Source organism: Pelecanus crispus, chromosome 3 (genome assembly GCF_030463565.1).
Source record: "Pelecanus crispus isolate bPelCri1 chromosome 3, bPelCri1.pri, whole genome shotgun sequence".
Lineage (NCBI taxonomy): Eukaryota > Metazoa > Chordata > Aves > Pelecaniformes > Pelecanidae > Pelecanus > Pelecanus crispus.
The window spans coordinates 71,260,269-71,285,092 of NC_134645.1; the positions used below are offsets into that span (position 1 = coordinate 71,260,269).

The following is a 24,824-nucleotide window of genomic DNA, read 5'->3' on the forward strand; positions in this document are numbered from 1 at the left end:
GGAGCTGCCTGTTCACAAGGGCACTGCAAACTCAGAGGGACCCTTTTAAGAGCAGCGGATGGTGAATGGGATTAAAGCAGATAAATGCTGCTTTAATTTTTAATTGGAAACAGATGCAAAAGGCAGTGGATTAACAGGAATAGCGACAGTAGCTCTGAGAGAGCAGCTACGGAGAAAGCAAATCGTGAAGCTCAAAGTATTTGATGGTGATTTTATAACTAGTAAGGGAGTGTGTCAGCTAACAGCAGGCAAACAACTAATTGAAAAAAGATCACTTGGAATAGGATAGGTACCCATTTGGGGGCTTAAAGTATGCCAAAGCTTTGGTCTGAGCCAAAGGACACATTCATTGGACACAAACGAGGCCCCCTGATCTGTCAGAGAGTATGGCTCATTCAGCTCCATGCAGAGATATCTAGAGCTGCGATGCAGGGTTAAGACACCAACTGTCCAACCATTACTCATGCTCCTGGGAAAACTCCAGCATGCTCACCACTCTGGGAAACAGCAGAGAAAGGGAGAAATGTTATAATTAGAGGACAAGAAAATTGAAAAAGTTGAATATTTAGTGTACTTCCTAAATGTATGAAAGGAAGTACCTTCCGCCAACTTTGATGGAGGATTTTAGGGAAATAGTTGACTGTGGTGGTTTGACCCTGGCTGGATGCCAGGTGCCCACCAAAGCCACTCTACTACTCCCCTTCTCAGCTGGACAGGGGAGAGGAAATATAATGAAAAAGCTCGTGGGTCGAGATAAGGACAGGGAGATCACTCAACAATTACCGTCACATGCAAAACAGACTCAAGTTGGGGTAAATCAGTTCAATTTACTGCCAATCAAAACTGAGTAGGAGAGAGGAGTGAGAATATGTATAGGGTAATGAGAAATAAAACCAAATCTTAAAACGCCTTGCCCCGACCCCTCTGTTCTTCCCGGGTTCAACTTCACTCACGATTTTTTCCTACCTCCTACCCCTGAGGGGCACAGGGGGACGGGAAATTGGGGTTGCTGTCAGTTCATCACGTGTTGTCTCTGCTGCTCCTTCCTCCTCAGGGGAGGACACCTCACGCTCTTCCCCTGCTCCAGTGTGGGGTCCCTCCCACAGGAGACAGTCCTCCACAAACTGCTCCAGCATGGGTCCCTTCCACGGGGTGCAGTCCTTCAGGAGCAGACTGCTCCAGCGTGGGTCCCCCCCGGGGTCACAAGTCCTGCCAGCAAACCTGCTCCAGCCTGGGCTCCTCTCTCTCCATGGGTCCACAGGTCCTGCCAGGAGCCTGCTCCATCGTGGGCTTCCCACGGGGTCATAGCCTCCTTTGGGCACATCCACCTGCTCTGGCGTGGGGTTCTCTATGGGCTGCAGATGGATATCTGCTCCACCGTGGACCTCCATGGGCTTCAGGGGCACAGCCTGCCTTGCCGTGGTCCTCACCAGGGGCTGCAGGGGAATCTCTGCTCTGGTGCCTGGAGCACCTCCTCCCCTCCTTCTTCACTGACCTGGGGGTCTGCAGAGTCATTCCTCTCTCATATTCTCTCTCCTCACTCCAGCTGCAGTTTGTGTCCCGATGTTTTGGGGGTTTGGGGGGTTTTTTCCCCCCCTTCTTAAATATGTTATCCCAGAGGCGCTACCACTGTTGCTGACTGGCTCGGCCTTGGCCAGCAGCGGGTCCATCTTGGAGTCAGCTGGTGTTGGCTCTATCAGACACAGGGGAAGCTTCTAGCAGCTTCTCACAGAAGCCATCTCTGTAGCCCCCCCGGCTACCACAATATTGCCATGCAAACCCAAGACATTGACCTTCAGTGTTTTTTGTGTTTGATAGTAGGGCTGTAAGTTGCCTTTACAAAAAAAAAGAATAGAGTAAATATATATATATATTTTTTTTTTCTCCATTCACTATTTGATATGAGAAGCACTTTTCCTTTGTGCTTTTTGAAGTTGTTCTGGCACCCCAGGAAAGTATTGGGGGGGGGGGGGGGGGGGAAGAGGAGGTAGAAAATATGCTTCGCTCAAAGGAAACGAGCAAATAAACAATGCTTCAAGGAGCTTTGGAAAAACATAGATGTAAAACTCTACTAGTAACAAAAATAGCCCACCTAGGAAAAAAGTTAATGCAGTGAGATGAGCAGGCAGTATGTCCGACGCTGCAAAGGAGGGCTGCAAAGATTGCTTGAAATGGCAGACTGTCTCAAAAAATGTGTAACTTATCTAGCCAAGTGATATGCACATGGATGTCAGGTGAACCCAGTATACTAATCCTATTGGGAAAAAATTGGCAAATAACTGCAGTTAATAAAGAGAAACCCATGACTAAGAGATAAAAGTTTAAATGTGAAGTTGTGCATAAATGCCGCTGCTAAGGGTATTGACCTCAGTCTTTGACCAAAAAGGGAGACTAGCAACCTGTGTGTCATGAGCAGTGGCAAAATTTAGTGTCAGTATAGTCAAATAAGGGAGGAAGTTTTATGTCTTTAGCAGCAGTGAACTGAAACTGATTATAACTGACCTACTGCCATTGATAAAAGGAGCCTGGGATAACCTATTTGTCCTTGTGAAAATAACTCCAGTTCTTTTTTTCAGATGGTAGGTAAGATTTGCTATTGGCATATCATTGAGAGAGAGAAAAAGTGGTTGCAGAAAGACATGTGAGCACTTTTTATTAAAGATATCAGAAAAGTTGATTTGTGAGAAAGTAAGAAAAATACTGAAATTATTAGCAGAGATTTATTTTAAGCTTACACTGAACAAATGACAAATGAAGTAAGCTGTTTTAAGGTATTGCGGAGACTAGAAATACAAGCTAGGTTTTATATTAATAGCTCAGGAAAAATTGGCCCTGAAACACCGAATTATTTACCCTGGCTGAAACAACTTCCTACTTTCATTTCCTTTAGATACCTATATTACAAGCTTTATAGCTGAAAAAGTGATATTGCATATGAGATTCTTTGTTGAAACGGTGTGTTTGACATAATGATGTCTGCAGATAGGCCAGAATTAGCGGCTATTTCAGCAATTTGCAGTGGAATGAGGGCTTACACCTGGGCCCACAAGTTCCCATTATTCCCAAGCCGTGCACTAGCTGAAAGCACTCTCTGAATATTGATTTAGCATATTTTTAGAAAGTTGTAAGATATGTGAGTATGTGAGGTTATTTCACCCTGACATAGAGAAACGTTTCCAAATCCCAGACATGAGGAGTACTGAAGTCAGCATTTGGTATAAAAAGGCTTTAAACGAAATACCGTGTGAGGTGCCTGAGCCCCCAAATTCAGCAAATCCACAACTCGTGGATTTAACCCCATTTGATACTTGCACCAATATCTACGGCGAGTGCCGCCACCGCTGAGACAGATTAACCTCTGTCAGCTCGGTTGGTAGCTTGATTGTAAGCATTTATACTTGTTACGTTAGTAATTTTGCATAGGCTGGAAGGTATGGGGAGTTGTGCTGGTGTGAGCAGGTCAGTGCCCACGGGGTCCAGCTTTCGCCAAGTCCCGGGGAGCGCAGCCCAGTGCCCCCCCGCTGCCCGCTGCCTGGGGAGGGCAGTGCCCCTGCCACCTCCCAGGGCGCCCGCGCCAGCCCTGCTCCTCCGGGAGGGGAGATCATTAACCAAAGAGCGTGCGGACCAAAGGAGACTGTTAATATGCAGTCAGTTTTCTTCTCAATAGCAGCATTTTCTTCTTCACTGCAAATGGCGCAACTTGAGCGATTTCCAAATAAGTAATTTTTCTCACCGCCTTTGGTGTAAATACTCTTATGGTAAAGACCAATAATAGCAATTCCGATTCACCCCCCCCCCCCCTTTTTTTGCATAAAAATTGCTTCTATTTAAGCCTTAGTCTCGAGTTACAACAAAGCATAAATTTAAAAGGGTAAATCCCTCAGAAAAAGCAAATGGAAAAATGGGCCATTTTAATTGCTTGCAACATTTAAACAGGAGAAGAGATTGACTGTCACCATCTCCTGAAAATTAGCATCTACCTTCGGAGAAAGGCTGTAAGTTTGTTGCTGATACATTTTACTTTTTGACTACCACAAAGGAATTTTTCCCACTGTAACCGTGGGTATGTCTGCACGTAGCCTTTACCATATAGCATAATAATACTCTGCATGGCTTTCACGGAGTATAATAACAATAAAAATACTCTGTTTACATGCACTTTCATTATTTTGTAGCAGGAAAACTGAAGCAATATAAATTCATATTTATAGCGGTTGGTGTCAGTTAATACGTTGTTCTTCCAGAAGTAATGTATTGTAATATAAATTTCCCGTTAAGTTAGTGTAGAACAAGGTTTAAGTGACACTATTTGTGAATAACAATTTATTTGTGACTGTGACATAATTTAATGCAAATAGATTGCTCTAAAATGAATTGGTCTGATGTCAGATTGATGGTTTGTACTTTTATTATGCACAGTATTTATAAAAGTCCACCGTTCCACGTGTATATAGAAGAAAAGATTATCAGCTATTCACTGTATGAATATATAGCTTCATGAAAAGGGCTCTGGAGATGCATGTAAATCATGAAAGAAGAGCTTGTGACGTTTCCACTATAACACCTTGCTGAAATTCCCTTTGAATTTGTTTTAGGTTACTTTTATATACATGTGCATTTTACGTTTGTATACCTTTTATAGGAAAAACGATAGGTTTTTTGTTTAAGTTCAAAATCTCTTCTGAAACCCATAAAATTAAACCCACCTAACTGGGTTTACACTTAAGTGTAAATCTTGACTTGTTGGAAGTTTAGTATAGAATAATGCATGTGAAAGAAAGAGCGTTTACTGTTGTTGTCACTGATAGTGGGGTCACACTTCACAAGGTCAGCAGATGGAAAGAAAATCAATGGGATCAGAATCTTTTTAGAGAGAGGGTGTGGAGGCCAAAATGTCCAAGTCCTACTCCTCTAGCAGCTGCTTATACTTTTTGAATTATTCAGATGCCTGGCCATTGATAGGGAGTCTGAAGTAACGTACTTCACCTTAATACAGACTTGTAATAGTCTTGAGTTTTTTTGACTTAGTATGGACTATCCATAAGTCCAAGGGGAAGCATGAGAGCTCACGTAGGAGGAAGAACAGGAGTTGAGAAGGCAGTGAAGAGGCGCTGTGGTGAGCGATGGGGCTTCTGGAGATGCACACGTAAGCCTGAAGAAAGCCTTTTGGACTGCTTGTGAGGAGGCTTCCAAAAGCTGTTATCCCTACAAGGGTGATGTTTACCTGGCTGTTTCTCACCAGAGTCCTTGCTAAATATTGTGTAAAAGGGAACACTGCTTTCAAAAGGTGAAGTTTAAAGTATTTCTGAAGTCCTTAGAGTCCTGCTGGTGGTCATAGGGAATAGACAGCAATGGCTGCGTACATGGAAAGATGCAGTTTTAGTCTTCAAAACAGCGTTACCAACAGGTTACCTTGCTGTTGTTCTTTCGTTGCTGTTTTTTTGTTTCTTTCTTTGTGGGTTTTTTTTTTTTTAACTACTTTCAGCCTTTTTTAAATTTCTGTTTGTAACTAATAACTGACCTGAGGACAAAGACATAAAAACACGAATGTGGAAGTTTAGGCATTATTTTGACTAACCTGGCCAATGAATCTATGGGCTTGCTCACAGATCCTCTGTTCTTGAAGCAAATTCCTGCTCCTGCTTTTCTCTTTCCACGTTTCCCTTTGCCCCTTTGGTAAAGCTGTGCAAATAAAAGACATTTTTACTGTGGTTGAGCTGAAAAAATGGAAGGGAAGAAATAACTTCAGAGCCACCAAAATGTGTCCTTCAAACTAAAATTAATTTGCTTTCCTTTTTCTAGGCATTTGAACTTTGTTTGTTTTAATTCCAGTTGAGCTCTCGAATAATTTAAGCTGATCCCAGGCTTCATTTTTGGGTGAACTTGCAGGGGTGGGTGAGGTTTGTGGGAATTATTTTTCTCTTTTTCTAGACACCTTTGCTCTCTTTTATATTCTGACCTTATTTTTACTGGGATTCCCAGCAAGCTGCTCATCACTGTGCTAGCTTCTGTTCTTGTGCCCTTCTCATGCCAGTGGGAAGAGAAGCATGAAACTAACTGGGATCATGTAGTTCCAGTCAGTTTAACATTGCTGCTGCTGCCACAAGCAACGAATTTTATATTGCAGGAGAAGAAAACACAGTCATGCGATGTGATGAGCCTGGAGGCTTCTCCCACTTGGGTGTTTAAACAGAAAATGTAGGAGGCTTTACGCAACCCTAAGACTTAGAGTCCTGCACCCAGTTTCCATTGAATATGAAACACATTTTTTAAAAGCACTACACAAAAAGTCTTTTGCAGGTTTTGAGCAATTGTGCATGTTTTCTTTTTACCTTGCATGCTTTAACATTCTTTAATGTCAAATTTCGTATTCTGTGTGCATGCCCTGGTGCATTCCTGTGTTCTCTCCCAAACACAGATGTACACGCACCCGCATCTTCCAGGAATGATGTGTGCATCAGGGTATATTCATACGTCATTTGAGATGTAGAGAAGAAAAACAATAGAGCATTCCCATGAAAAACAAAGCAGTGCCTACAGCAAGTCTCCAAGTGCCACAAAGAGCACACAGGGGCTGTCATGGCGTGTCAGCCTTCATCCACTGCCCGGTCTGTATCGGGACACTGAAGCAGAGCAGCAACATATGATATTAGTTAACTTCTAAGTCTTCGCTTGACAGATGGATGAACAGTTTCTGTGAAGCTCTCATCTGTTTACTTGTGGGCTTTTTTGACTCCGTGAATTTATTATTAATGTGCTAAGTTATGTTTGTACCAAGGGTCAGATCATCATTTATAGCTTCCATGTAGACTGAAATAAATCCTACTATTGAGACAGACCATTCATTCCTTGGTGCTGGTAGCACAGTGCCTGGCGCTTCCTTTGATCCAGCGGGTTTTAATTTATTTTTACTCTCTGTAAAACTTCAGTCTGCTTTGATAATTAATACCCAAGAAATGTCATGCCTGAGGCTCACTGAAGTAGCATTGAAGAAAATAGGCTGATTAAGAAGGGGAGAGAAATATATGTCGATATATTAAATAGGAGTAACATTTTAGCTTGAAAGACTGCAGATTTGGGCAACTTTGTCTTTTTGAGGTGAGGAGGGTGTTTTTTTGGGTTCGGGGTTTCTTCGAGCATTCTCTTATCCTCATCCCCTTCTTTCAGCATGTATGTTTTCAAATCTAGGTGCGCTGCTGTGGTTAAAAAGGAAGCGTATATGTAGGCAAAAATATCCTGTAAGCTGAAATAGGAGATAACTAAGTGCTCCCACCTGGTGTTGATGGGATTACCAGGTTCTGTGAATCACTCAGGCAAAGAGGCCTGAGGTGACACTTCAAACTTGTTACTACACCAGGGATATTCGTTCCGTTTAAAATAAGAAAGTAGGGTCATCTTAGTGTGGTTCAGTTCAAAGCTTTGAAAATGTCTCTTATTGGAAAGATTTGAAGTAAGCCGTTTTGATCCTTCTGCAGCATGAGCACGTCAGTGGCTGAAAGAATTGGCAGCTGAGCTGGTGTGTTTGCCCTGTGCCCAGCCCCCTCTTTAAACGAGGATTTCTTTTAAAACAACAGATCATAAGAAGGGGTGACTGAAAACTATTTTGTAAGCATTTCTCTCGTTTGGAAGATGGGGTTTAACATAGGCTTTTCCTTGCCTTTGATTTTGCTTTTTAAAAGGATTTTAAAACCATGTAGTCCTTGTCCTAAGATACGCTTATTACAGAGTTCAGTGATGTTCCCTGAAGTCATAATCTAGCTTAAACTGTTTCCCCTGGCTATACTACAAGACAATTTGTCTTCCATGAAGTTTTGAAAACCTTATGTGGGGAAAACGTTTCAACTTCATGCTCTCTCTCCACTGCCAATGACAAAATACACTTTGAAGTGCTTTTTCATACTTTCTACCGCTGCCTTTTGCATGCGAATGAATATTAATAAAAATAGACACGTGCTCACTTCTGGTTTTAATAGGATGTTCTGTCCTCTCTTTAATTTGCCTGTGTCTTGAATTTCCTATTTTTAAAAGTTATAATTTGTTTGCAGTGCCAGGCCCTATACCTGCCAAGTCAGTGAAAGGAACTCCTTTTGAAGATAAGATCTTCCTCAACTGGAAGGAACCTGTGGATCCAAATGGCATCATTACTCAGTATGAGGTAATCATTAAACAGCTAACAAGCATAGGATAGGGCTAGGAAAGTGCAGCAAGAGGGGTGGCTGACGGTGGGTGTTTATTCTCTGTAGGCATCTATTCAATTATATGCTGCTTTCATTTATGGAATACTGGATTTTGTGTAGTGATTAGATATTCAAAGATCATAATTATGGTGTGTATGTTGTTGGTTGGCCAGCCCTGTCAAGTGGCTTTGGCATGTGAGTATAACAATGTTATAATCCACGTGGGAGGTCCTAGTTTTAAAAAACTTGTATCATTACTATGCATCCTTCCAAAGCTATGACAGCCATGATCTATGAAATCTTCTTTGTTGGAAGAGAAGGTTACATGAAAAGTAAGATGGTTACTAAATTTGGAGTAATGTTTTTTAGCTTTGTCAGATCTTTAGATATCACCCTTGAAGGAAACCTCCATATATATTCTATTTAAAGTATATTTAATGTATGAGCTTTCTGGGGACCTCCACAGGAGATTGGCAGGAAGCACAAGCTGATCTGAGGAGCAAACACCGTCCTCTCCAGCACTCCTTTCTTAAAGGAACAGAGGATATAATTTTGTGTACTAGTGAATTATAGGACGAAGACAAACCAACTAACCAAACAAACCTCCTTAAATCTGTTTGTTTATCTATTTAATGCTAACAAAGTTCTTTAAATAATGTGGGTTAACCCTGGTGGGCAGCTCAGCCCCACTCGGCCACTCGCTCACTCCCCTGCAGTGGGATGGGGGGAGAATTGGAAGGGCAAAAGTGCAAGCTTTTGTGTTTTCATCACAAGTCTGAAACACAGCACCACATGAACTGCTATGAAGAAAATTAATTCCATCCCAGTCAAAACCAGTACATTAAGATATCATTGCTGGCTTTGAATATATTAGTTTGGTTTGGACAGCTTTTAAATATGATTATTAGAAGAGGAGAAGGAGATGTATTACAGGAAGTGAAAAATAAAGGGTTTTGGTGGAAATGGGGAGGATGGGGCAGGTGTCCTAACTTAAATGTAACAGTGGCATTTTCCATACACAAACTAAAATCGCAAAGAGAGAGAGAGAGATGAAGGGCACCTGCATAGCCTTTCAAGTGAAGCAGACTCTACAATAATACACATCAATTCCTTATGGTATCCCCAAGATAGCTGGGTAGCTAGATGAGCATGTGTCTTTTGTTTCCTTTCCAGCCAGGCTAACCCAATCCCCTTGTGCCAAAAACTCTAACAATTATTACAAAAATTATTGGTTTTACAGGTCAGCTATAGCAGTATACGGTCATTTGATCCTGCAGTTCCAGTCGCAGGACCTCCGCAAACCGTGTCAAAGCTGTGGAACAGCACGCACCACGTCTTCTCACACTTGCATCCTGGTACTACTTACCAGTTCTTTATACGTGCAAGCACCGTTAAAGGGTTTGGACCAGCAACCACAATCAATGTAACAACCAACATCTCAGGTAAAAACAAAAACAAAAGTGTGTGCGTGAATGTTCACTGGTTTTATAAGGTTTTGGGAGTCATTTTTTGTAAGACTTGAAAAATCAGTAAATGTGAAAGAAACCCCCCAAAAAGTCCTATCATGTTCTGAAACTCTTACTGAAAATGGTTTTGAGCGTATTTGCCAAACAGTAGCAAAAATTCAGGGATAAATCCTTGCATGAGGTGGAAATTGCACACCTGTAGTTGTCAACGGTTTGATTTTGTGTAATCTTGTACTTTCATTTAAAGATTTTGAAGTGCTGTATAAACCTTAACTAATTAAGCCTTTCAGCACTCCATAGGTCACAAAGTGCTATATTTGTTTTGCAGATTAGTAAAGTCAGATGCAGAAAATAAACTGACTTACTCAAGGTGACACCACTTAGCAGCACACAGCAATAACAGAGCTGGGGCAGCTGGGAGGAAGTGTGAATTTCTTTTGCCAGATTCATATAGGTCTGCTTCCTCATGCCTTTATTCACTTACTGCAGTGCACCAAGATTGACACTATTCATCTTAATAACACACTGCAAACTCTAGAAGAAAGTAACGTCAAATGGAATGCTTTAGTATTTTTATTTTCTTAAATTTTAACGTTATTCTCAAAAAATAAAATAGTAGCCTATGCAGGTGATAGCAGAAGATAAGTCAGTGCTATATCTAGAGAGACTGTTGATTTTATGACATGGCGACTTCAGACCTTGGCAGAGATCAAAGAAGTCATTTAGAAATGTAAACAGCACAAAGCAGGCTATTTTCCTTATTATCTGCCATAATGAAACTTATATTGTCCTGTAAAGGGAGGTTAATAACGTACTGGAATGCACCTACCATTTCTATGGGAAACTACTCACGTAGTCTCCTCACCCAGTTCCCAAAAACATGCACATAAATCAAAATGTGAGAAAATTCGAGGCAGAGCTCATTGAATTATGTAGCAAGTGAAATGCTGTAGCCATAGTTAACTGCAACAATTTGTTGAATTCCATCCCAGCACATAAGTACTAGCACTCCTCATACCCCAGGCCCTTCAAAAAAACACAACGAACCAAGCCACCAAAAAAAAAAACCAAGCGACATGTTCTGTTCTGCTTATCTAGCTGTTAGGTTGTTTTGAAGTCTTAATATTTTACTCAGCTTCTTTTAAGGTCCTTGTGTTTCTTCACAACAAATTCACCATGGATAATGGTGATGTAGTACTTTCATATTTGTCCTCTCTTTGTAGGAGAAAAAGAAATGTGTAACTATGTAATATCTTGCTAGCATGAATGTCCCCCAAACGTTTCAGTATTTTGAGAAATAAGCACCTCGACATGTTTGGATTATTAGGACTACAATGTGTTCAGGTTTCTTCAGAAGTGCACTCTTTTTCACCCCAAAATTTGGGGAATTTTGTCCAGAATCCAGTCTACCACACTTTCTAGATACAGTATGGATCTCTTAGTTGGCAAAACATGGTTAATACTAAGAAAGCTTAAAGGCAGGCTGTGACACCCTTTGTATCTGTATTTCAGTCTGGTTTTTTTCATCGTGCTTTATGCTGAGCTGTTGTCTAGTTTCACTCTGCATAACTGATACTTTTTGTGAAGCAACACATATGTTTCAGGAAATTCTAGCCTTATTTTAATGAGGAGTGAAATTATTCCTTTTAACCAAGCTTACAAGTGGTTGCCATGATCCTAGTGAACATGATGTAAATAGTAATTTATAAATTCACATTATTTCTATAAAATAATATTTCATGAAATAAATTTTTGTGTTCATCTAGGATCTGGGACTAATGAAGCAAGGCTTTTAATCTTTCAGTGCTCTTCTATCTATTGATATATTGTCATAAAATTATTATGGCTTAAATGTTTGACATCCTGCTAGGAAACATCTTTTTTGTGAAAGTTCATCATATAGGCATCATTAACAATCTTATAAAGGTACAGCCACATATTTAAAGAAACCATACAGATAGTTTTCAAGCTTGTTAAAGATTAGTAATTAATAGAAATCTGTTATTTTCCGAATCACAGAAAATCCTGTTTCTTTCCTTGCACTACAGCTGAAGTCAGCAACACCATTACCAGTGAGGGCTGTGACTGGTTTGTGCAGAAGGTTAAAGTTGGATGGTTGAAGTGATCACCAACACCAGCCATCCAACCCACAACAAATATTACTGGCACAAAGGCCTAACAGCCAGTCCATTAGTGAATCAGTTCCTGAACTGGTTCTAGTTTTGACTTTGTTTTTTCTTAATGCCCTGGGCTAAAAGCTGCAGGGATTCAGAAACTGATCCATGAACAGCTTGACCATCCACTGTTAGAAATAGAAGGAGAAATGGACATGGGAATAGACTCTCCCATCCAGTTCTAGTCTGTCCAAGCCCAATTTTCCTGCTTGGCGTGGTCTCCCATGACATTTAAGAGGAAATGTGAAAGGCTCCTAAGTTGTTGGAGGAGGAAAAAGAGGGGTGGTACAGGTGGGTCTTCAAGGTGGTGAATATAGTTGTTTGTGAGGCAGAAAGAGCGCGGCCAGAATGGGGTTGTGTAGTTTTAGCATTTCTTGGCAGTCACCTCCTCCCTCTATTTCTGTCTTTCCTGAATAAACCTGTTTAACTAGATAGGTATAATGATTTGATGGGGAGCAGTTAGGGATGGGGTTATCAATTGTTGGTGAAGTCCCATTTATGCTCTAGTAAAAGATTGTGCCTGACTGGAAAAATCATTAAAAGATTCACGTAGCTGATGAGGATTGTGGCTTTGTACTATATTGCAAACAGCTACAATCTCATGAAAATTCAGAATTTTTTCACTGATTTTTTTCTCATTCTTTTCCTTCCCACTCAACATTAATCAGCTCCCACTTTACCGGACTATGAAGGAGTCGATGCATCTCTCAATGAAACTGCTACTACAATAACTGTACTCTTGAGACCGGCACAGGCCAAAGGTGCACCTATCAGGTAAAAAAAAATTAAAAAATAAAATAAAATTAAAAAAAAAATAAAAAAGATATTTTTCAGCTGATATATGCTGTCTCACAGCTCATAAAGCTGTTCATTTCAAAATGATATTCATTTGACATTACTGTTGTTTTTCTTAGCTAGTCTGAGCTTACCAATAGATCTGTAATTAATAAGAAAAAAATCTTTGAGGGTTTTTTTTTTTTGAAGATAGCCATGACCTGAATCATCCAGCTGTCTGTCCTGTTTAATTTACGGTCCCCAGGACCACCTCCTATCCATTATAATTTCATTTTACTTTCTCACAGTCTGTCTGAAATATGAGGTTGAAAGGTGTTTGTCAGAAAGCGGATTTGAAAATAACACTTCCTCTGCAGTGCTTCAAATCAGCTATTCTGTAGCATGTATGTATGATTGGAAAATTGGAAGCTCAGAGGAAATGGGAGAATAATAGTGATGAATACAAACTATTTGACCTTTTTCGTCTCAGAGTGCTTCTTACTAGAAATCATGTAGCAAGCTATTAAATTTTATTTGACGTGTCCCATAATCATATTAAAATATTTCATTTATGTTAACTTTGAGGGGTCTTTCCCTTTCTGCTCTCTATTGAGAGATAATTTAATTCTGTTTGCAAAGATTAGTCCACATCCTGCTCTTTACTTCTACTTGTTAGTGCAAAAATTTTGTGATATTATTTGGTTCCATTTGTGTTTTACTGATGTGGCTGCATCAGCAATATTCAGGGACAGGGTTGACTAATTGGGGGTTAATTAGCTACTGAGCATCAGAACCTTTTCATGCTTTTACCCTTGTGACATTTTAGAGAAATACGGGCTAATGCATTTCATTCTGTGTTACATTAAGTCGGTTACTGTGGCTCAGCTGATGTTGAGTAATGTGCCTGAGCCCTAAAAGTAGAGTAAAATTAACTGTTTCTTAAGTCTGTTTCCATTAAGAGGAATGTGTGTTTTATTTGAATGTTGTGGGGATGAGTCACGTACCTATAAGCATTTTTATATGCTTATTGTATAGTCAGCCTTATGATTGATATGATCAAGTTATTTATTTAGATTCTGTCATAGAAGATAATCCAGATTCATCCCCTTTATAGGAAATATTGATGTGTTATATTCATAAATAAAATTGTAACCCCGTACATCATTAGTTTCTGAAAGATTGCCCTGCAGCAAACCTAGGATTTTTTTGGGTGCGAAGAATGATAAAATGTACAGGACTACATTCAGCACAGGACTTGGACTCCTAAAATAGGGGTTTTGTTGAATTGATACAGTAGAAACCAGACCTGAGATCTGAAAATGCTCCCAGGTTATGCAGGTGCTTAAACTCACTACACACCTTTGTACGTGCTTTTAAAGCCTTCCAGGAGTCCTGCTGCTGGCCGTATCCAAAGCCGTCCCTGTTTGAGAAATGTGACGTCTGTCTCTCATCTAATCCATGCCAAATCCTTTCAGTCTTGCGCCCGGTCCCCCGAGGGGGCTGGTGCGTGGGCTCGCCCAGTGCCTGCCTGCCAGACGCCACTGGGATCTGCTGAGGGTGGTGCTCACCTTCTCCGCTCCAACTGGTCTGTGGCGCATTTGTGCAGGCAGCAGCGGGCTCCCGCCTTCGCTCCCACCGCCCACCCCGAGGGGGGTCCGGCTCCCATCCCGGGTTTTCCCCCATCCTGGGGGGTTTCTTTCACAGACCGGTAGCATGATGGGATGTGGCTAGAGGATTACTCGCAGCTGACTCGGGGAGCTCTGGTTTCTCCGCACTCTACTGGCAGGCGAGTAACTCACTGCAGAGTAAACCTGCAGCGCACCACCTCACGTTTAGTCTCTCAATTTTCCTTACAGCATCCTCAGTCCTGTAACATGAGCTTGCCGCTCTGGCCTGTGAAGGTGGCAAAAAGGAGCTATGTACTAAACATTAATGGATAGCTTGATAGCGATAGTTTCATGGATTATTAATAACTGTTGTTTGAGCATGTTCTCAAAAAAAGCATATGTCTTTCTTCCTGCCTCCCATCTTCCCCCTCCACTTCAATTAATTTCTAAAACCTAAGAGAGTACCTTAGATTTCTAACATCAAGAAGCCAAGGAAATAAGTCCTCCACCATAACCGGAGAGCTGGGCTTTATTTTTAAAATAAAACAGACGGTTTATTCCTTACTCTGAATGAGGAGCATTCTCCAGGGGAATGCAGAAGACATGGTCCCATTCCCTTTTCTGAAGTTATGTATATTGCAATCAGGTATTTTTCAGCAGCTTCTAATAGGGGAGATAAATGTAGCACGCTGAAATTCTGAATTGATTCAATGATTTCACTAAACTTTATGATGCATTTTAGTGAAGCTTCGCTCTATCCGCGCTGCAGTTGTGTTTCCACTACAAGCTGGCTTGCTGCCATAATGAGCGTTACTAGGTAGGTGGGAAAAAATACATCGCTGTGCCTTGCAGCTGTGATTGAGTAGAAAGGACTCAAATTCTGTTCTTCAGCCTGACACTGAAGAATACAGCTGGCTTTTTGAAAAGGTTTGTTTGCACCCAGTCCTTTAATCCCTGAAGCTGTAGATGGTCGAAAGATCATTTTATTTAATAGCAGTAGGTCCATGTTTTAAAAAAAAAAAAAAAAACTAGAAAGAAAAAGCTTAGTCTGCTGGTCTTTTGCTTTTACAAACAGAATTATACTGTGATCAGGTTTTGTTGTACCTCAGCCTCTCGATCAGCACAGCCCCCCAGGAAACAGATGTTCCTTAACTCAAGTGTAATCTATGTATGGCTGTCAGTCATTTCTTTAAGACATTACATGCCATAGTCGTCACAGTTTAAACATTACTCTAACCATAACTTCCCCGTCAAGTGTTATCGTGTAATTGCTAGCATTCTTTATGGCCTCCTGAAGTTTTAAACCAACTTACAAACTGGAAATGCAAAGGGAGACAGGGCTGGATGGCTCAGGCTCGCTGTGAAGCGCGTACTGTTTCACCATCAATCTCGTGGATGAGATCCCTGTCAGTAGCACCAATGGTGCTTCAGTGATTCATTTGAAGACATGATTTGTCACTGTAGTTTTTCTGAAGGATCCGAACTGAGCACCAGCAAAACAATCTTGTGTTTTCAAATCCTAGCGCAGACGAGGATTATGAAGTACATGTATCAGAATCAGCATAGACAACTTTTTAATGATGAAATTTATTTTATTTGATTGATAAGGTGCTTTTCTTATACCTCCATATGCAAAATCAGGTTGTTTTCATTTTACAAAAAGACTAATTAAGTGGACCGTGGCAGGGAGCATCTCAAACTTAATTGTCAGTTGGACTTCCAAGAGCTCAGGATGTAACTTGGGCTGTCAGTCAGTCTGGCACCTGTCAAACGAGACGATGCTGTGTCTCCACTAGACATGTGGAAGGAAATCTCTAGCTGATGCTAAAGCCCAGTCAGAATAGGGCTGAAGCATGAATGACGTGTTCACCACTGCAGTACCTGTTCGAGAGCCTGAGTTTTTAGGGAGGGGTGAGAAGGAAGATCTGTTGGCAAGGGCCTCCTTAGGCTGTTTGTGATCGTCTTGGTCAACAGGGGGGCTCTGTGCAGGTTTTATTAAGTAAAAGAAAAAGGTTTTTGACATAACAAGTAATTTCCTCATGCAAAATCTCAGCAGAGGAGCTTTTCACCTGTGGTATCTTTGACACTTTCTCAACTTACCTGGCTGTCTCAGACAACTATTTGGCCTTTATGATCCTGGCAACTTATGTAGAAGTTCCTGAAGTTTGTATTTGTCTTCAGAATAGCTCAGAATTTATTTTAGTCATCGTGGAGAAGGAATATTGTCATCTAGGTTTTCCACCCCTCCCTCTTTCTCTCTTTTATTCCTCATTTCCTGTATGGGAAGACTGGAAAAAAAATAGCTATTGTAGGAATTCCCTCTGCTCCAGTTACGAGAAAGCTCTCTCAATCATTGGATTCCCACCGTTACACAAAAAATATGTAGAAAACATAAGATAATTGAAGCTAGGATTAGTAATATGTAAAAATGCAAAGATAAGCAGAGTACATAGCCTTTAAACTTTCATTTATAGCCTGATACCAGATCATGTTTGCAGTCGGTGAACACCCCACTTTTCAAATTGCAAATTTAACTTTGGCTTCTTTCTTCACATCTTACAGCAGGGTGTTCTTTCCGAACACTATTATGTGTACATAGAGTAACAGTGCTGCTTTGGAGACACTGTAGTGTTAGTAAATGGGTTTAAACAGATGGTATCACAAAGGGCCCAGAGGTAAATGACTGTATTCCTCCGTGTCTTGTTAGCCTGTAATGTTGCATGAAGAATACTGCCAGATCCCCTTTCCAAAGAAGATAGGCACATATTTTATTTAAAAAATACTTTGTAAAAATTAAAAAAAAAAAAAAATTAAAAACAAAGCCTCATTGGAGACTTTAAAGGCTTTCTGTCATGCGCTATTCTTTCTTTAACTAAAAGTAATTGTGTAAGTGCAGATGGCTACAATGTGTATATCTATTTCTTATTTTCCACATTTTGTAGCTTTTCAGATGTAGGGGCCCAAAAAGCATTATTTTTGGAAGCCTATTTTATTTAAATTAGAGCATATTTTATGTAAATTATTTGAAAATTTTTCAGAATGTTCACATTTTATTGTGATCTCATGCTTAAAGTTTTGCCATACCTTTTATTTCAGATTCAAAAATTACTGCATATTTTTAAAGAATGCTATTAAAAGGGACTTACCTGATATTTAACTCTCATGCCCTTCATCTTTGAGTTTTTGGTTTGTTTCTGTCTCCAAAGAGACTTGCCCCTGAAAAAAGATATGCGCCTCAAAAAAGAAGATGCCTCATTTACCCCTTACTCTCTAAGATGAGGGGGGGGAAAAAGGATTTAATTTGAAAACTGTGGTAGATCTCAGCTTCTGAGCTGCCTGACAAACCAGGCTGTGCCAGGGGACAGTTGCCTCCGTCACATGCAGACGTTGCGCTGTCCTTCCGCTCTCCCTGCTGGCTTTCTCCTCCTAAGTTGGCAGGCGGTCACGGATGACAAGCTTCCCGCTCTCCTGGCACTTTGGAGAGCAGAAATTGTGTCAGTCCCAGTCCTTTGGCAGCTCACGAGAGAAAGACTGCAGAATGGAGGGAGCAGAGACATGGTGTCCATGCTCCCAGTACTCTCCAGTTGGTTGGCTGCCCAGTTTGGGATCGGTGGGTTTGACCCTGCCTGGTTCCAGGGCCAGGCCAGGGAGGAGGTGAACACCGGTAGTCATTTCTTCCCATGGGACATTATAAACAAAAATTATTTTTACTATTTTACTTCCGTCAAGTTTGTAAAATATTGATGCTTTTAGGGATTTTTGCTACTACATTGATTTTTGAAGCATAAAGGAAGATTCTGGGTGCGCAGGGGTCTCGTGGAAGTGATTTGTTGGTGCAGGCTGCATTAACTGGACGTGGTTAATACATAGAGGTTACCATGGAAGATGATTTATAACAAAGCTCAGTTCACAGACATTTTATGAGAAGCAGAGATCCCTGGAACTAACTTATCATTTTTTTGTTTACGTTCTTTTTACCTAGAGTTTAAAAAATGAGGTGACTTTTTATATTCCTCTCCGTCACTTTGAAAGGGAAGAGGCTTTGCTCCTTAATTTTTTAGGTGCTAGGAAAAGGGGGTGCTAACTTCTTTCAGCTCAAGAAAGATGTGAAATTAATTTCTTATTTTTTTCTTCTCTCGTTTCTTCCATTCCCCAGTAACATACTTCATCTCTGCCACTACAGTTATTGGGATTTCTGGGCAGTAGCAGCAGAGAAAATTGACAAAATAATTTAATGCTGCCCCATAAGCTCTGAAATGAGGAGGATTGTCTTTGACTTTTGGAGTCCCTGCAGCAGTGCAGTGACGCTTCCAGAACTCTCTTCAATTTTATGTTTTCTGTTTAGAAATCTGTAAAACAAAACCAAGACAGGCAATTCCGCCAGTTTAATTGAATAGCTTCAGGTCTTGTCTACACGCTTACGTGTATTTTCTTACTAATCTTTCATAAGGTCCTCAAATGTATCTGCATATAAATGAGAAATTGTGTGCATGTATACATGTATGTGTATATGTGCGTATGCATACATATAGTCCTTAATCCAAAAACCACTTTTTTTTCTTTTTTTCTTATAAACTGAAGAATTGCCTCCTGTTCTCAGTTTGTAAGTTCTGTATTTCTGCAGAGCAGAGGAAGCTGATAATGAGTTGGTAACATCCTGCAGTTCGGTAGTTCCCCTAAAGGAGAAAGAAGAATTATAATTACCTGTTCTATTTTGAGCAGGTGATTTTGAAAAGTGACCAAGCCATGGACCATTTCAAGAGAGGTATTGGGAGGTTGGGATGGTGTTTTAATAGGCCGAATGCCATCTGCTTCAGCAATTTGTAACGTTTTATCATTGACAACTGTAGAGGAATGAGGCAGTCTATTTTGGTGGAATGGACAGATTTCTGTCCATCTGTGCTTGTATTACAGCATGTCACTTGTACTTTAGATCTGCATAGCTCTGAGCCAAGATAGAAGCCACAGCAAGGTCAAGAGGTGGAGAAGCCTGTCAGCACATTCTGTCTCAAATGATATGACAACTGCAAATTGGTGCTTCAAGCACAGCCTGGAGGCAGTCATTATGTTGGGCCTTGAAGCTCAGCTTTCTCTAATATCATTTCAAAGGAAAATGCTAACTTCAGATGCTTCTGATTAGCCAAGAGTTTAATCTGTTGTAGTTTAAAGTCAGATTCATTCCTGTCTTTCTTCAAAAGAAAAAAGCCTAAAAAAAAAAAAAAAAAAACCAAAACCAAACATTGTCAGGAGGATGTCTGTAGGTTTGTATTGTTGGTTTTCCTGAAAAAAAAAGGATGGTGCTTCTTTCCAATGGCTGAATTAGATAACTTTGCTATATTTCAAGCCTTTGTTTCTTCTCTGTATCCATGCATCTGCTGTCTTTTCCTTTTCTCTTTTCTTCTTTTTTTTTAAGTTTACACAAAGCAATTGGTGGGTTAGTATTTTTATGAGACTAGAGAGTTGACCCTAGCAGGTGACCTTAAAGGTATGTTGCTCTTCCTCTGTTTCACTAGCGCCTACCAGATTGTTGTTGAGGAGCTGCACCCGCACCGAACAAAGCGAGAAACGGGTGCCATGGAGTGCTACCAAATCCCTGTCACCTATCAGACTGCTCTTAGCGGAGGGTCGCCGTATTACTTTGCTGCTGAGCTGCCCCCAGGAAACCTGCCAGAGCCAGCCCCCTTTACCGTGGGTGACAACAGGACTTACCAGGGTTTCTGGAACCCGCCGCTGGCTCCTCGGAAAGGCTACAACATCTATTTCCAGGCCATGAGCAGTGTTGAGAAGGTAAGTGCCAACCACACCTTCCTCCTGGAAGGAGTCAAAAGACATGCCCGTGGTGACAATTGGGACTGTCGAGGTTGAACGTAGTTTGGTGTTGGCAGGGCACGGCGGTAAACCCTCCCGTGCTGTTGACAGTATGGCAGCATGCCATTCGCATTTCATACCGCCCGTGTATCATAGTAACTGCTACTAGATGAGATTTTAATACATCTTGTAGTAATCGTCTCAGCGAAGTAATTTCAGTGCTGTGACTCTGCCTCCTCGGTAAATAACATCCACAGCCCTTTCCCTAATTCTCAGTACTTGCGTGCTTCAGAAGATTAAATTACTGCAGGATAAACAGAATGTGGGCTGCTCAGCTGGCTAATAAAACATTACAAACTTTTTGAGACTCTCGCAGTGAACGTCAAATAAAATGTAAAAATTTGCTTGAGCCAAAGTAACCCCAGGCCCACAGTGTGTTTTCGAGAGCCTTTCTGAAAAGGTGTACTTGAGGCTTGCTCCACTGCTGTGTAGTAGTAAGAGTATGGCTGTCGCTTACCTTCATTGCCTCCTTGGTGTTTCATTTTTAACTCTGTTGCTGAGTACTGCTGCTGGCTCTCTATGCATGTGGAAGAGGGAAAAGCACCAGGGAGGGAGGTTCCAGGTGTGAAGAACAACTGTGGCTCTGCAAGCCCCGTGCTGTTGCTCTTGAATGGTTTTTCCTCTCATAAATGAAAAATGGGGGAGGGGGAAATGATCGGTGAGGAGGGAAGAGATGGTAGGCACAAAAGCTTCAGATATTGAAAAATTTAAAGTTTTGATTTATAGTTTAGAAATCTGAAGGAAATTGCAGTAATATGTCCATAAGAATTTCCATAGGAGGTGTCCAGGCAGGTCAGAAAGGAGCTAGAATGACCAGCGAGATCGATAGCTGCTGAGACTCACCAGAGCTGTCGGAAAGGAGCAGAAGCCGTGTTTACCCTTTCTTAAGTTTGGGTCTCTGCGGTGACTAAACAAATCCTAGCTAACAGGCGGCCGTGCCTTGGAACCTTTTGAAGAAAATCTCACCTTCTACCTATGGTTAGGAAAATTGCATGCGCATCAAGTCAGAATGGGGAAAAAACAGGAGCTAATGAAACTGTACTGGAGCTGCTTAAGAACTGGAGGCTTTTTTGAAATGGAAGAGGCCATTCCCCCTTTCTACTTCTTATCTATAGACCCGTATGGAGCAAACAAATCAAAATAGAAGGTAACTGCTAGTCACTCATTCATATTTCCCTCACCTGCTACATATATTCCCTTTGCTTTTGTTGGCTTCCAGCTGACTAAATTGTAAGGAAATTTCTTTCATTCCCCAAGAAATAAATGGGAGGGAGAAGTAAAACAAAAATATTAAATACAAAAATAGATCTTTATTTTGGCTGTTACGTTTTGACAGATAAGTAGAAGATGAGGGAAGAACACGTTATTTTTCACTTTAACTTGATTTCAGCTTATGAGAGAGTTTAATCCTAAAAAGGTTTTCGCTGGTATCATTTAAAACTTTGGATCAGATTTCTGTTCCTAGAGGAATGTGGGGGGAGGTTTTGGGTGGATGGCACTGCATTCTGCCAGGATAGAGATCTAGTGGTTGTGAGATAACCTCTGAGCTGCAGAATATTTAAACAGGTGCTTTACTATAAAGCAGAGGGCTCACAGAATAGTCAAAGGGGAAGTAAAGTATGCTCTGAAATACACTGTAGGGCTGGGATGAGGGTTACTCTGGATCCTCACAGATATTTTTGATCAAAAGTGGGCAGGTAAATCCAGTAATTGGGGAGAATGCTAATTAGGTAAGATTATATTGATAAACCTTGCGGGGCTTTCATTTAGATTGAAAAATTGTCTTTATGGCACACTTATGGGAAGCCTCAACTCGCATCTTTGCTCATTCTTTACAAGCTGTGTTTACAAAACAGCATCAACATATTTTACCTGTTACTTGGGAATCTTCAAGAGGAGAGAGATCCCAGGGGATGTATTCGGGGATGGAGTGCTGGGGGGTGCAGAACTAGAGGGAGCATATTTTGTAGAATGAAACTGTCATTATTCTATTTTCTAATTACATGCTAATATTGTTTAGAGTGATCTAATACAGCAGCAGCTGCATCCTCTCACGCAACCTTATGCTGTTTCAGTATGTTTGCCTTTAAAATGACTGCACATTGTAGAAAAAGTTCAGAAAACCCCATTTATGACTGACCCTCGTCTGTTCAAGTTGTCCAAACTGTGCATAACCAAGTCGTTTCTCTGTTCATTTGTTTCAGTCGCTAACCAAACTTCTGAGGGGGGGAAAAAAACGTAAAAACGTAAAAATTGTCTTTGCGTGTGCAACTTCTTTGGAAGCACATCACTGTCAAATCACTGTCTTTCCTGGGCAGATTATATAGGCTGTAGATTAACTGTGTCATATGTGAAGGGATACCTGGGCTGGTTCTGTGCTAATTCCACATTGAGAAGCATGAGGGAGCATGTTGCTGACATGCTTCAGATGACTGTTCAAGACCATCAGGATGCAGCAAGACAAGTTAGCTTGGACACAGTGCTGAACAAGTGTACCTTCTTTGCTGTGTGATGCTGTTGGAGGTCAACCCTGGCTTGGGATTTCTGTGCCATGAAATAAACAGGAGCACCAGTCCTCCCCTTTCCTTCCACTGCACCCTCTCTCTGTATTCTTATGGCACGATTTCCATTTGATTTGAATAATCTGAAAATTGCTACACCTGGGCTGTCCTGCACCTTTTCTCCCCATCATTATCCTGGATAGTACAAATCAATATCTCTATTTCATTTAGCTTTTGTAAAGGCAAAATCACTCAGCCTCTTCTCTCCTGCTAAGTCCAGAGCCCTGAGCCACCTTGTTGGGTTGCCCCAGCTGGTTAGCAGATCTCAGATGAATTTATGGAACAGGGAGGGCAAGAAAAAACAACCTCATCTGACTGTTTTCTTTGCTTTTCCCTCCTCAACAGGAAACCAAAACTCAGTGTGTTCGAATAGCTACAAAAGGTAAGAGGTTCATCCCTCCAAGCAAAGTAGCATTTTTAATGAAATGTGGAGTTCTGTTAAACATTTGAACCAACGCCAGTACTGTCCCTCTATTTTGAACCACTTGATAGTCTTAAAATGTAATGGGCTACTGCTTTTTATTCTTTGGTATTGAGCCAAGAGAGTACTGTTCTAGCAACACACAGAATTTAGACAAAATAAGTACTCCTTTGTTTGTCCTGCCTGTGGTTTTCAAGATCTGCTCTTAGGCTGCTGGAGCATTGCAGGCAGCAGATAGATGAGCTGGAGACTAAAAAGCACGCTTGGTAAACTCTCTGTTATGCTAACAGTTATTCCCGAGCAGGCGTGGAAATAATTTAAACGAAGCGCATGGTAGTTAATTTTCTTAAGTAAGAGCTCAGCGTGTTAGGCGAGACATAGGGGAGGGTTGATTTGAGGAAGGCTCCTGTCTTTGGCAGCAAGTGAGGCCCAGGGCTAAGACTGGCTGCATAGCTGTGAGAATAAATCGTATTGACCCCACATAGAGCGGGTTAATCACATACTGCTCACTCAGAAATGCTGTTTCGTCTTCAAATGAGGACTTAGTTGTTCTGCTTATTGTCATCTCTTGCTTTGACTGTATTTATAGCCATTCATTTTGGTTGCTTGATTGTGTCAACATGAGAGTTGTTTGATAGACTCCACCAGCATAAACAAGAAAGGAGCTTACAGATGCTGAAAGAGTACTCTGCAGAGGCCCAGCACTACTTACATTGTCTCTTTCTAATTGCATATTGATATTCAGCATAAAAACAACTTTAGATGCAAGCAAGCAAGCATTTAAAGTACTGTGGTAGCACATCAGCACCATTTTTTCAATCGCTTCTTTCAATTTAAAACTTGTCCCAATTAAAAGCTGAAGCCTCTAATGAGGTGGTAGCAACAAAGCGTTTTCTTGAGAAACCAGAAAATAAAATGTACTTCTCAAGATGTGTTAATATTTTCGTCAAGTGAGGTAAGCTAATAAAAACAGGAAATTAAAACTGTGAGCTAAGTCTTCTGTGAAAAGTACATCAACATTATCTTTCTTATGTTTACCTGGCAAGATTAAATGTTTGAATTAACATATATTTGCATAAACAAATATTTATGTACCACAAGCATGTATTGCTAGGATTTGAGTCAAGGGAGAGCCTTGAAAGGCTCAGAAATATCCTAAAATACTGCAGAAATATGGAAAGAGGAAGAGGAAAGCAGTGGTCTCTGTCATCATAAATTTTCTGGATAGTAATAACAAAATGGGGAAGGAGTTCACCTGGCTTATGAGGAAATTATTTTTTACTTAACCCTATTCAGTCCACTGATGTCAAAGCGATGGTCGCCGGAACAATAGTCCTGGTGGTTGCTTGTATGCCTTCCTCTGCCGTACCAGTCCCCTGCACCCCAGTGGCTGTAGTCTGAAGGAAAGGGGAAATGAGTAGCATGTTTCTTACCATCGTGCCATAAATCTTGGCTTTGCTGCTCTGGCTGAAGACATGTTTTCGTGAAGTAACTGCATTGCCTGATATGTCAGTACTATACTCCTTGCATGTGGAACTAAAAACCGAAATGTTTTCTCTGACTTTGTTTTAATGATAGATGTGAAATGTGGGGGGAAGCAACAGTAGGAGCAAATGCTTTCTCTTTCTCTGAAGGAATGCATTTAATAGGGAATCATCGCTTCAAAGTCACATATGCTCGTACCTCTCAAACAAGTTATACTAGTATTCTAAATAATTTTTAAAAAGCTGATACTGAATTTTTTCCCATGTTTTCATCGTAAAAACAATACCATGA

At 40.9% G+C, this 24,824-nt stretch overlaps 1 protein-coding gene across 1 annotated transcript in view; it reads left to right on the plus strand.

Annotated features, from left to right (window-relative positions):
- PTPRK (protein tyrosine phosphatase receptor type K) overlaps positions 1 to 24,824 on the plus strand; it is a 421,483-nt gene that overhangs the window by 328,758 nt on the left and 67,901 nt on the right. Inside the window, exons 9-13 of the mRNA XM_075707712.1 lie at positions 8,046 to 8,155; positions 9,418 to 9,619; positions 12,486 to 12,591; positions 19,712 to 19,985; positions 22,973 to 23,009. Coding sequence (XP_075563827.1) covers positions 8,046 to 8,155; positions 9,418 to 9,619; positions 12,486 to 12,591; positions 19,712 to 19,985; positions 22,973 to 23,009 — 729 coding nt within the window. The remainder of the gene's footprint in view (positions 1 to 8,045; positions 8,156 to 9,417; positions 9,620 to 12,485; positions 12,592 to 19,711; positions 19,986 to 22,972; positions 23,010 to 24,824) is intronic.